Here is a 13,124-nt window from a genome sequence, read left to right as displayed (position 1 = left end):
TTATTCCTGGGTAAGGCTTGGGGCCAGGTCCTTTAGCACCTCCTTGTCCACAGACCTCTGGAGCACCCCCAGGAAGGACCAGGCTTACTCACACCTCCTAACCCTACTCCCCCGTGACCTTCTGAACCTGTAAGCGAAACACAGATCAGAAATAAGAGGTCGGTTTGTTGGTTTCTTCACCGGATGTGTTGGAGTCAGTTTCATGGAGGGTTTGCTCTGGAAAGGACAAGACAGAAGGCCACAGGAGGTGTCCCTTCTCCCCCTCCCTCAAATCCAGGGACACCTTGAAAGTGCTTCTCACCTGCTGTAGTAGATCCAGCTGAGGCCACAGGTAAGAAGGAAACCAGCTCCCATCAGGGCGCCCCTAAGCAGGGTGAGGACCAGGGGCCAGGAGCCCTGATTCTCCCCAAAGTCTTGGGGGCAGAAAGAGGAGACACCTACAGGAGGAAGAGAGGAAGAAGGTAGAGGTGAGGTGTGAGTTCACACCTTAGCCCCGCTTACGGCCCCAGCTCTGAAAGAGAAGCATCTGGATGTCCCTGGTGGTTCAGTGGTTAAGACTCCACCTGCCAATGCAGGGGACACCCATTCCATCCCTGGTCCGGGAGGATCTCACTTGCTGCAAAGCAACTAAGCCCGTGTGCCACAACTACTGAGCCCACGCGCATAGAACCTGTGCTCCACAACTAGAGAACCCACCACAATAAGAAGCCCAAGCAAAGCAACCAGAGAAAGATCTTACACAGCAGTGAAAACCCAGCACAGCCAAAAAATAGAGAACAGGGGCATCATTGCTTCTACTCACCCAGTACAACTAGGTTTAAGGACACGAGGCTGGAGCCGCTCGGGTGCTGAGCTCTGCGGGTGACCTCTCCTCCATCCCCTAAGACCACCCGGGGCAGCTCTAGGACCCCAGGATCCAAAGGCTGGGAGGGGCTCAGGGTCAGGCTTCCCCGGGACCAGCTTACATTGGCGGGGGGGTTGCTGTCGATGACACAGACCAGGCGCAGGGACTGGCCGTCCCAGACTCTCAGGGAGGTGGCATTGCCCAGGATCTTGGGGACTGGGAAGACAGAGAGAGCAGGAAGTGCAGGGCTGAGAGGCCCTTCTCCCCTCTCTGTCCTCCCAGATATAGGACAGTGGCCCTGAGATTTCATCACAGGCAAGGGCAAGTAGGGGTGAAGGCCCCCCCACCCTGGAGGTCAGGGGCAAGGGCAGGAGAGGCAACTCAGTGAACCCAGGACAGGGGGATGGATGTTAGAAGAAGATGTTATCTCAACCTGGGAGATAATATCCAAGGAGGTGGCCTCTGATGTGTGACCACGTGCCGGGCATGGACACATGTGGGTCTGGCCACATGCAGGCCTGACACAGGTGATGAAGGAGAAGGGAGATGGAGGGAAGGAGGAGGGTCAGCTCTGGGCCTGCAGACACCCCTTCGTGGCCCCAGTTATGGCAGGCTGGACAAGGCACGACTAGAGGCTGACAGGCCAGAGGGGAGGCTGCTCCAAGTCCAGGTGAGAGAGAGAATGCGGGCCTGAGCTGAGGCTGTGGTCATGGAGGTGGAGAAGGGGAAGACGTGAGGCATTTTCAGAAGACAAGCTTGCAAACTAAGTCTTGGGGAGGGTTGGGTGAGACACAGTCTAAAGGAATTTCTGAGATGTAGACTCTGATTACTCAGATCAGAGGCTCCCAACCAAGGGGAAGTGGAGGACACTCAGGACAGAGCTTTGTGAGGGGCTTCAGTGTGGAGGCTAGAAAACTCCAGGGTGAATGAACTTGACCTTGCCCTCCTGCAGAAATGGGCAGGAACCTGCTGTTAGTTAGTGTTAGTCACCCAGTCATGTCTGACTCTTTGAAACTCCATGGACGGTAGTCTGCCAGGCTCCTCTGTCCATGGAAGTCTCCAGGTGAGAATACTGGAGTGGGTAGCCATTCCCTTCTCCAGAGGATCTTCCTGACCCAGGGATCGAACCTGGGTCTCCTGCATTGCAGGTGGATTCTTTACCATCTGAGCCACGAGGGAAGACCAGGAGCCTGGTACCCAGCTTGGGAATTCAGACTCCTGGCAGGTGGAGATGGCACAGTCAGGAAACTGACAGAGAATCAGGGAAAGGATGGCATGGGAAAGTGAGGGGTGAGGAGAGGTGGGAAGAGAGGGAACAAGGGGAAATGACAGCAAATAGTCACCTAGGAGTCCACAGTGGCCCAGAGAGAGTCCTGCCAGGGGACAGAGTGGGGGACAGGGGAGGGGAGAGGCAGGAGCCGAGAGGGGATGAGTGGTGAGGGGCCTGATTCTGTTCAGTCTTCACAGCATCCCCCCATCTGACCTCCATGCTGCCCAGGGATCTCACACCTGTGCTGTTTTCCCAGAAGACCCGAATATCCAGGTTCTGCAGGGCGTCTGGAAGAGAAAGGAATAAAACTCCTGCTGCATTGTGATGGGGGGTCAGGAGTAAGGGGTGAGGCAGAAGTCTCCATCTTCACCCCAGCTTGTCTCCAAGAAGAGTCCCTGAGTATCCCACCCAGGACCCTTCATCTCCTTCCCCCGCATCCTCCAGGACCCAGGCTCTTGGCTCCCCACTCACAGGACACATTGAGCCTGATGGTCACGTATGTGCTCACACCAGCTCCAGGGAAGGACACAAGACACGTGAGGTTGGTGCCGTGGTCCTGGGGCTGCAGGGTGAGGGTGAGCACTGAGGAGTGGGGACTCTCGGGGTGCAGGGAGGTGAGGGCGACCCCGGTCCAGGAGAAGGTGGGGGGCGTCCCCCTCTCACAGGCCCATGGCACCACACAGGTGAGGTTGGTGGGGCGGCCGGATGCTAGGGTCCCCTGGACGTGGATGTCAGGTGTGTCCGTCAGAGCTGGAGAGGCGGAGACGCAGACCCAGGACTGGAGGGGGGACCCCTGTGTGCCCCTCAGAGCAGTTGTTCCCCAGCATCCTGTACCTCTGGGTCCCTCCCAGGATGAGAAGACAGGGTTCCCCTCCCACCCTGCCCTGGGGACCCTCAGGACCCCTGTATGTATGCCCTCCACTTGGCCCCATCCTTACCCGTCACATGGACCGAGAGCAGATGCCATTTATAATTATATTTCACAGTAGGCCCTCTCTCCAACCTAAAGAAGTATACTCCTGTGTCCCTCCTCTGGGCCTCTCTGATGTCCAGGGAGCAGTCTTTGGTCCGGGGGTCTCCAAGGAGGAGGAATCGGCCCTGGGTCTCGCTGAGCACTACATGCGCTGGGTTGTTTGTGGCCACCACCGCGGATCTCCATCGGTATCCACCCCTTCTAGGAACCAGTAGCCGTGAGCTGCGTCGGAGTCTTTCCAGCCTTCCCTGGGATAGTAGATGGAGCAGGGCACGCGGATACACAAGCCCTCCTGCACCGACACGGACGGCTGCACATCCAGCCAGTATCTCGAATTATAAGCCAGGGACCCTGCGGGGAATTGAGGATCAGCCGAGCCCCCGCCCCACGACCCCTGCCCCGCCGTCCACTCACCCGCCCACAGAGGTGGCAGCAGCAGCAGTGGCTGCATGTCTGAGCCAGAGGGTGTCTGGGCGTCCTTGTGTGAAAAGAGAAGGGAAGGGAGAGGGAGGTAGGGATGCGGGGAGACCCGTGGGAAGCTGGGGAGGAGCAAGAAACTGTTCATAGAAGAGGAACTTCCCGGAGCTCCTCCCCCTCCACACACAGCAGACAGGACACCCCTGGGCCCAGAGACCCCGGAGACCTGCCCAGAGAGGAGCAGACAAGCAGGGGCCCCCTGTCCTGACCCCCATCTGGGGCTCGTCCCTCCAGCACCAGAGCTCAGACCTGTGAGGGCACGGAGGGCTGGGACTCAGGCGGCCTTCTAAGGTTCTCCCATCTGAGCTCGGCTGTCTACACCAGGGCGCTGCTCAACTCCACTCTTGACCTGGAGAGTCACAGCCTCACGGAGACCCTTGGGTGGTCATTCCTGTGAGATGCAGGGCTCTTTACGGTCTGTGGGAGTGTCTGGAGCAGAAGACAAGAAGGGGCTCCTGGGTGGAGTGAAGGCAGCAGCCAGCCACCCATTCACGCATCCCCCCAGCAGTGAGCGTCTCTGGGTGGTGACCTGGAGACCAGAAGGGATACGATTCACCTGGTCCTGGCCGGAGAGATGCCCCCTACCCGGGGCCCTCACTTTCTCCCCCGACACACAGCACTGCTCTGAGACGTGTCACAGGTGATATTGCTGTGTGTCCCAGCAGCATTTTGGGAAGTTTTTTTTTTTTTAATGAGTACCTGCCTTCTGAGAAATCTGTATGTAGGTCAACAAGCAACAGTTAGGACCTGAAATGGAAAAAGGGACTGGTTCCGAATTGGGAAAGGAGTACATCAAGGCTGTATATTGTCACCCTGCTTATTTACCTTCTATGCAGAGTACATCATTCAAACGAAATGCCAGGCTGGATGAAGCACGAGCTGGAATCAAGATTGCTGGGAAAAATATCAATAACCTCAAATATGCAGATGACACTACCTTTATGGCAGAAATCGAAGAGGAACTAAAGAGATTGTTGATGAAAGTGAAAGAGGAGAGTGAAAAAGCTGACTTAAAACTCAACATTCAAAAAACTGAGATCATGGCATCTGGTCCCATCACTTCTCAGCAAATAGATGGGGAAACAATGGGAACAGTGAGAGACTTTGTTTTCTTGGGCTCCAAAATTAATTCAGATGGTGACTGCAGCCATGAAATTAAAAGACACTTGACCCTTGGAAGAAAAGCTATGGCCAACCTAGACAGCATATTAAATAGCAGAGACATTACTTTGCTGACAAAGGTCCATCTAGTCAAAGCTATGGTTTTTCCAGTAGTCATGTATGGATGTGAGAGTTGGACCATAAAGAAATCTGAGCACCAAAGAATTCATGCTTTTGAACTGTGGTGTTAGAGAAAACGTGTTGAGGTGTAGAGAGTCCCTTGTACTTCAAAGAGATCAATCCAGTCAATCGTAAAGGAAATCAGTCCTGAATATTCATTGGAAGGACTGATGCTGAAGCTGAAGCTACAATACTTTGGCCACCTGATGCAAAGAACTGACTCACAGGAAGAGATCCTGATGCTGGGAAAAATTGAGGGCAGGAGGAGAAGGGGACAACAGAGGATGAGGTGGTTGGATGGCATCACCGACTCAATGGACATGAGTCTGAGCAAGCTCCGGGACTTGATGATGGACAGGGAAGCCTGGTGTGCTGCAGTCCATGGGATTGCAAAGAGCTCAAATGACTGAGCAATTGAATTGAACTGATGGTTTTATTTTTTAATCCAGTGATAAAGAAAGATAACTGTTTTGAAGATGAAAACGTCGAAACTCTAAATACCAAATCCAGATTCCTTTTTCCTCACATCTCCTGGCGACCACAGTTTTATTTTCTATCTCTAGGAATTTGACTACATTAGGTACCTCGTGTAAGCGGAATCATATATGGTTATCCAACTTACATAATTTCCTTAGTTCATCCGTGTGCTAGCATGTATCAGAAATTCCTTCGCTTTTCAGGCTGAGTAACATTCCATGATTTTGTCTGTCTGTTCAACTGTTGATGGGCACTTGGGTCACTTACATCACTTGGCTATTGTGAACATGGCAGTATCTCTGAGACCTATGTGCAAATGTCTCTGAGAGCCCCTGATCCCAGTTCTCTTTGATGGATATCAGAAGTAAAATTAATGAATCAGATGTTCATTCCATTTTTAATTTTTGAGGAGTACTGTTCCCTTATCATTCCACCAACCCACACCCCCTTTTCCTTTTATCTCATCTGTGATCATCTTATCTTAACTATACATTTGAAGGTCTCTGTCTTGGAGCCCTCTCCTGATCTCCAGACATTCCTGTCCAGCTCACTCCCTGGCATCACAGGTGCATATCAAGGGGCTTCTCAGAAAAAAAACATTGCATTTCGAATCCCTACTCTCTGAAGTCTTATACAGTCCATGGAATTCTCCAGGCCAGAATACTGGAGTGGGTAGCCTTCCCCTTCTCCAGGGGATCTTCCCAACCCAGGGATCGAACCCAGGTCTCCCGCATTGCAGGCAGATTCTTTACCAGCTGAGCCGCAAAGGAAGTCCAAGAATACTGGAATGGGTAGCCTATCCCTTCTCCAGCGGATCTTCCCGACCCAGGAATCGAGCCAGGGTCTTCTGCATTGCAGGTGGATTTTTTTACCAACTGAGCTACCAGGGAAGCCCCTGAATCCCTCCACATAACACAATTCCACCTGCCCAGTTGTTCAGGAGAAACATTTCAACATCATCTTCACTCCTCTTTTTCCCTCACTTACCACCACTAAAATATTTACCTCCACTAAAAAATTTCAGGTACTTCCCTGGTGGTCCAGTGGCTAAGACTCCCTGCTCCCTAGGCAGGAGGCCTGGCTCAATACCCCAGTCAGGGAACTAGATCCCACAGGCTGTAACTAAGAGTCACATGCTGTCACTGAAGATCCCACATGCTGCAACTAAGATCTGGCTGGGCAAATAAATAAATAAGCATGGTAAAATAAAAAAGAAATTAGCTTGACTTTCACAACAGATCCAAATATACCCTCCCTGTCTACACGACCTCCTTGGTCCATCGCAGCATCACCTTCTGCCTGGAGTACCCACCAGTCTTGTCACTTCTCTTTTTTGCTGCCCTGGATCCTCTCTGGCTAATTCTGAGCTAAACAGCCATTCAGATCCTGCACCTTTCCTTGTGTGATTTTCCTCCAAACATGTGTGATTAGCTGATGCGCTCTAATTTTATTCATAATATATTTTAAAAACTTCTTGTCCACATAATGACAGCACCATGAAGACGGAAGTGTTCCTCATTCCTTTTGCTTTATTTCAGTAAAATACTCATAAAATAAAAATCATTTTTAACATTGTATACAGTACACTTTAGGGCTTCCCAGGTAGCTCAATGGTAAAGAATCTGCCTGCCAAGCAGGAAACTCAGGTTCAGTTTCTGGGTGGGGACGATCCCCTGGAGAAGGACATGGCAACCCACTGCAGCATTCTTGCCTGGGGAAAACCCATGGGCTGAGGAGCCTGGCGGGCTACAATCCATGGCCTTGAAGAAAATGGACATGACTCAGCAACTAAATAACCACGTGTTACACCTGAGTGGCAGTAAGTACATCACCATGTTAGTGAAACCATCACCACTGTCCATTTCCAGAATGTTTTCATCATCCCAGACAGAAACTCTGGGTGGAGAGTCAGCAGGGCAGAGCCCGTCAGGACTTCCAATCCAGCCTGTGGTGTGGGCCGCTCCATCCCCTGGGTGGGGAGGAAACAGAGCTGCTCTGACTGTGTGGGCAGTGGACGGGAACCGTCTCTGGTGAGTCCTCTGACCCAAGGGCCATGCTTCCCAGCGAGAGGAAGCAGGAGATGCATGGGTTCAGCGACTCAGGGAAGAGATGAGGCTGCTGGAAGGACCAGGGTCAGGACCGGGAGGAGATGGGCTTCAAGATGAGCTGTGCTTAGGGGGAAAGTCGGGGAGCCTTTAGTAATTTGCTGGATCCATAGAAGGGGGCGGGGATTAAAGGCGGGCAATTTCACCTAGCACCCTGGCCCGCCTTGCCCTCTCACCCCGCCCTCCTCACCCACCTTGCACCCCATCCCCTTCTGGCCTTCAGATGGGGGCTGTCATCGACGGGACAAGAAACCCAGTAGAGCAACGGGTTTGAGAAGGAAAATGGCAGCTGAGTTTTGGCCGCCCCGAATGTAGCAATCCCAGGAGCCATCCCAGCGGAGGTGTGCACTGGGATGTTGGTGGTGAGATGCCCCATCACTCACCTGAGGGGTTAAAGGGGGGGTTTCCTTTGCCTCTGACACGCCCCCTGCTGGCCTGGCTGAAGTCCTTGTGCAGCACCTCACTCTGCAGGACAGACCAGGCTCTTGCAGTCTTTTCCGATTGGGATTCAACCGGGATGCGGACTCACCCCCCGCCCCCCAGCCGTGGTTCAGGGACAGGAGGGGTGGGACAGGGCGGTTGGCCCCACAGCAGGGACCTCTATCCCTGACAGTGGGCTGGGGGGGCGGGGTGTGAAGCTGGTCCCCAAGCGGAATCCTCAGGTGCCCCTGCCCATCCTCCTTCCCCTCAGCCTCTCCCCTCCCCTCAGCCTCCTCTCCCGGGGCAGTGCTCACAGGAGGCCCAGGAGACAGAGGAGGAGGAGCAGGGTCTTGACAGCCGCTTCCCAGATGGCTACCAGGACCGCCTCTGCCGGGCGCGCTGACTGCCCTGCGGGAGAGTGGACGAAGCCGCGTCACCCGCTGGTCCTCAGCCTTGTCCTCCCGCTCCCAGGCGGACTGCGGTCCCTGGCCTTCCAGGCTCCCCTCACTCACCGGATGGAGGACCCCACGTGCCCGCGTCCCCCCACCCCACCACCTGCCCTCCCAGCAGTTGTCGGGGGCACTCGTTTGCCTGTGGGCGGGGGTGGGCCTCCGCGGGCAGCCCCCGGACACCCACTCTGCAGCGAGAGCCTCAGGGAGACGTGCTGGGAGCCGAGGGCGTGCTGAGCTCGGCAGGTGAACTCCCCTTCGTCTCCTGTGAGCACCCGCGGCAGCTCCAGCATCTCTGGGTGGCTGGGCGGCGAGGCGCTGAGGGTCAGGCTCCCCCGGGCCCAGCTGATCCTGGCGGGGGGGTTGCTGTCAACGACGCAGACCAGGCGCAGGGACTGGCCCTCCGAGACTGAAAGAGAGGATCCGTTCTCCTGGGCTTTGGATGCTAGAGAAAAGGAGACCGAGAGTCAGAGACCCAGAGACTGGGAGGAAGAGGAAGATATACTTGGAAGCCGGCTGAGAGGGAGCAGCCCACAGACAGTGACTGGGAGAATCACAGACTCTGTGAGAGGGATCCAGAGAGACAGAGTGAGCGTGGTCCCTCAGCACCGCTGTGTGCTCAGTCGGCGCTGATGGGCTCTGCCTGGTGGATCCAGTCCCCACGAAGCAAACAGGGAGGCTCTTGGCCTACACAGGACACCTCTAAGTGCTGTCAGCCCTGCCGTTAATTCCACATGCCCTTCATTTAGAACCCACATTGACTCTGAAAACTCTTATCCCTTATTCATGGTTTCACTTGACACCAATTTACTGATTTAACAAGCTGTCTCCAAGTAGGCTCAGGCTTCCCTGGTGGCTCAGTGGTAAAGAACCTGCCTGCCAGTGCAGGAGATGCGGTTTCAATCCCTGGGTTGGGAAGATCCTCTGGAGGAGGAAATGGCAACCCACTCAAGTATTCTTTCCTGGAGAATCCCATGGACAGTGGAGCCTGGTGGGCTAAAGTCCATGGGATCACAAAAGACTTAAGACATGACTTAGCGATAGGAACTAAACAAGGAGGCTCACTCTTAGAAACAGTCTGGTGAGGAACTCGGGCCCAGGAACAGGGGCTCACAACACCACATATTACTTATGGTGGCAGTGACTCTGGGTGGCAAGCCCCTGGGTATGGCAATGTGAATGCTACTGTCAGCTCCAGGAGGGCGTCCTGGAGAAGGTAACATCTGCAGTCAAGTGTAAAAAGGAAAGCAGGGACGGCAAGATGATGATGAAGGGTTGGAAGGGCATTAAGGGAAGGAGGAACAGAGCTTGCAAAGATGACCAAGGCCTGTGCATATCGGGGAAAAGCACATAGACTTGCAAGGCTGGAGGGAAGGGGTTGGGGTGGGTGTGGGGGGGCTTTCAGAAATGAGGCCACAGGACGAATAGTGGCATTTGTTTTTTTAAACTCAAAGTGGGAGAAGCAAATGTGATTGATAAATGTAGCTGCGGGTATGCACACATGCTAAGTCACTTCAGTCGTGTCCAACTCTTTGCGACTCTATGGATTAGCCAACCAGGTTCCTCTCTCCATGGGATTCTCCAGGCAAGAATACTGGAGTGGGTTGCCATACTCTCCTCCAGGGGTCTTCCCAATCCAGGGATTGATCCCAGGTCTCCCATATTGCAGGCAGATTCCTTACCATCTGAGCCACCAGGGAAGCCCAAGAATACTGGAATGGGTAGCCTGTCCGTCTAAGCACTGTGAAAATCACTGTGTATGTATGCTCAGTCGCTCAGTCATGTTGGACTCTTTGTGACCCCATGGACTGTAGCCTGCCAGGTTCCTCTGTCCATGGAGATTCTCTAGGCGAGAATACTGGAGTGGGTTTGCATTCCCTCCTCCAGGGCATCTTCCCAACCCAGGGATCGAACCCAGGCCTTCCACATTGCAGGTGGACTCTTTACCATCTGAGCCACCAGAGAAGCCCACTATATTCAATATCCCATGATAAAGCATAATGGAAAGAATATAAAAGAATATTACAATAGTTACAAGATAACTCATGCAGTGTTTCGGTTAGTAGAATAAAAGGAACACCACAATTTCCCACTGATAGATGCACAGGAACTCAGAATTCATCTATGCACTGGAGCATTCCACAGTCCTGAAGAAGAATAGGGATGTCTGAACTACTGCTATCAAAGGATGCCTCAGATGCTTTAGGCAAGCAAACCAAGGCTCAGAGCAGTTCATGGACACAGGTAACTTCCCACGAGGGGACTGGGTGTCTGAAGACAGACTCTGCTGAACATTTTGAATTTTTGATTCTGTGAAATACATATGACAAACCTAGACAGCATATTAAAAAGCAGAGACATCACTTTGCTGACAAAGGTCCATATAGTCAAAGCTATGGTGTCTCCACGAGTCATGAACAGATGTGAGAGTTGGACCATAAAGAAGGCTGAGCACTGAAGAATTGATGCTTTCGAACTGTGGTGCTGGAGAAGACTCTTGAGAATCCTTTAGACTGCAAGGAGATCAAACCAGTCAATCCTAAAGGAAACCAACACTGAGTATTCATTGGAAGGACTGATGCTGAAGCTGAAGCTCCAATACTTTTGCCACCTGATGCGAAGAGCCGACTCAATGGAAAAGACCTGGGAATGACTGAAGGCAGCAGGAGAAGGGGGCGACAGAGGATGAGATGGTTGGATGGCATCACTGACTCAATAGACATGAGTTTGCGAAAACTCCAGGAGATAGTGAAGGACAGGGAAGCCTGGCGTGCTGCAGTTCTTAGGGTTGCAAAGAGTTGGACATGACTAAGTGACAGAACAACAATACATAACCTGTCAAAATAGACGTAAATTACAAACTATTGGGAGAGGACTCCCCTGGTGGTCCAGCAGTAAAGAATCCACCCACCAATGCAGGAAACATGAGTTTGATACCTGGTCTGGGAGGATCCCACACGCTACAGGGCAACTAAGCCCGTGTGCTACAACTACTGAGCCTGTGCTCTAGAGCCCAGGAGCCACAACTACTGAGCCCACACACCGCAACTACTGCAGCCTGCACACCTAGAATCCGTGCTCTGCAACAAGAGAAGCCACCGCAGTGAGAACCCCTACAGCAAAAGCAGAGTGTAGCCCCTGCTTGCCACAACTAGAGAAAAGCCTGTGCAGCAATGAAGACCCAGTGCAGCCAAAAATAAAATGTTAAATGTAAAACTATTTAAATAAAAAATGTTTTTAAATGTAAAACTATTGGGAGGAAATAAACAGCAGAGCTGAAGGAGTCAGGTCGTGGGTGGTGAGGGGCTTTGAAGGGTGGGCTCTGCCCTGTGGATGTCGCCCTGCTCTTGGGGAGCGGAGGAGGAAGTGAACAAGTCCCAGGGGAGTGAGGGGAGGTGGGGACAGCTGGGCACAGCGGCCATGGGGGCAGAGGACGGGCAGGGACCACTGGGTTCACCCACTAGGGGGCTCTGGTCACTGGGGTGGGTCCAGAGTGAGTCAGGGACCAGCAGAGACCAGCCCAGCCCTGAGCCGGAAGCAGCCTTGCTCCCGACAGCCCAGGAGGGGACCTCCTTCCTACCTGTGCTGTTTCCTTGGAAGACAGTCACAGTCAAGTTCTGTGGAGGGTCTGGGACAGAGAGACATGGTGGATCCACGTCACTGGCGAGGCCTTGGTGGATCTGGGCCCAGTGTCCCCAGGAGCTGCAGAAACGGGGAAAGGGTGGGGGTGGGGGCGGGCATCCTCCTGACCCCCTCCCAGCCTGGATTCCAGAACCCGGTGTCTGAGGCCCTGGTGCCCCCTTCCCCTCTGCCCTCCGGCCCCATCAGGGACCCGGGCGTCCTGGTCCAGCTCTCACAGGACACGTTGAGGCGGACGACCGTCGCTGTGGTCACTTCAGCTCCAGGCAAGGTCACCTGACAGGTGAGCTTGGTGCCGTGGTCCTGGGGCCGGGGAGTCAGGGTGAGCACCGATGAGAGGGCTGTTGTGACAACCTGGGAAGAGACGGTGGCCCCCTTCCAGGAGAAGATGGGGGGCGTGCCCCGCTTACAGGCCCAGGGCACAGAGCAGGTCAGGTTCCCGGGGCGGCCGGACACCAGGGTCCCCGAAATGAGGATGGCAGGTGTGTGGGTGAGGGCTGGTGAGAGGAGGGGGGAGACAGGGGATCAGGAGGAGGGTTTGGGGTGTGGCCCCCGAGAAGCCTCAGGCTTCGGTCCAGCCTCTCCCCCTGGGCTGCCACTTTACCCCAGACGCCCTCCCAGGAGGGGCTCCCATCCCAGCCCTGCCCTGGAACCCTCCCTGCGACCTCTCCTGGACCTCCCCCCACAGCCCGCCTTACCTGTCACATGCAAGGAGAGCTGGTTAGACATATAATTGTTTTTCACACTTCCTCGTTCCATCCGAAAAAAGTATGAACCATTGTCCCTCCTCCTGGCATCTCTGATCTCCAAGGAGCAGTTGTAGGCCCGGGTATCCCCAAGGAGATGGAATCGTCCCTGGGTCTCCTCCTGTACTTCTCTGTCTGGGTTGTTTGTGGCCACAGGAGCATCCTTGGATGTTGCAGCCCCTTCCCGAAACCAGTAGCCCAGAGTTGAGGTAAAGATGGCCCAGACATCCCAGGGGTAGGAGAAGGAGCAGGGCACGTGGACACACAGGCCCTCCTCCACCGTCACCAGCTCCGGCACCTGCAGCTTGTAATTCTCCCCAGGCCCCATCTGGCCCTCGGCTCCCTCCCTCCGCCAGAGCAGGGCCACCAGCAGCGGCAGTAGCAGCATGTCTGTAGTCGGCGGTGGCAGATTCCCTCAGGGCAAGCCTCTTTCTTAAGGTTCA

At 54.2% G+C, this 13,124-nt stretch overlaps 2 protein-coding genes across 4 annotated transcripts; both read right to left on the bottom strand.

Annotated features, from left to right (window-relative positions):
* On the bottom strand, positions 1–3,538 carry LOC102285502 (sialic acid-binding Ig-like lectin 14). The gene is given in 7 exon segments (XM_070388117.1): positions 1–55; positions 302–437; positions 803–1,060; positions 2,586–2,864; positions 3,053–3,269; positions 3,272–3,438; positions 3,502–3,538. Coding segments are annotated over 7 exon segments (1,149 nt in total).
* Positions 3,539–6,831: 3,293 nt separating this feature from the next.
* LOC138991665 (sialic acid-binding Ig-like lectin 8) lies at positions 6,832–13,124 on the bottom strand. Of its 3 annotated transcripts, none has more exons than XM_070386782.1 (7): positions 12,634–13,124; positions 12,154–12,432; positions 11,877–11,924; positions 8,484–8,741; positions 8,162–8,255; positions 7,811–7,892; positions 6,832–7,291 (listed from the first exon to the last, which is right to left on the bottom strand). In XM_070386782.1, the coding sequence occupies exons 1-7, from the start codon at positions 13,067–13,069 to the stop codon at positions 7,151–7,153; spliced, it is 1,338 nt and encodes a 445-aa protein (XP_070242883.1). In that variant the 5' UTR covers positions 13,070–13,124; the 3' UTR covers positions 6,832–7,150. The 3 variants fall into 3 exon arrangements, with proteins under 3 accessions (XP_070242883.1, XP_070242885.1, XP_070242884.1); XM_070386784.1 differs by having other exon boundaries at positions 7,149–7,493; XM_070386783.1 differs by having other exon boundaries at positions 7,149–7,488.

The sequence above is a fragment of the Bos mutus genome, chromosome 18 (genome assembly GCF_027580195.1).
Source record: "Bos mutus isolate GX-2022 chromosome 18, NWIPB_WYAK_1.1, whole genome shotgun sequence".
NCBI classification, from domain to species: domain Eukaryota; kingdom Metazoa; phylum Chordata; class Mammalia; order Artiodactyla; family Bovidae; genus Bos; species Bos mutus.
This window is presented reverse-complemented; position numbering and strand designations above follow the sequence as displayed.

Excerpts from the sequence above, each read along its gene's own strand:
- LOC138991665 (XM_070386782.1), bottom strand. The coding sequence starts at position 13,069 with ATGCTGCTACTGCCGCTGCTGGTGGCCCTGCTCTGGCGGAGGGAGGGA. Across the intron at positions 8,256-8,483 it reads CCTGAGGCTCTCGCTGCAGA|GGCAGTCAGCGCGCCCGGCA; the intron begins GTGGGTGTCCGG and ends ACTCTCCCGCAG. Across the intron at positions 7,893-8,161 it reads CTCTGTCTCCTGGGCCTCCT|AGTGAGGTGCTGCACAAGGA; the intron begins GTGAGCACTGCC and ends TCTGTCCTGCAG.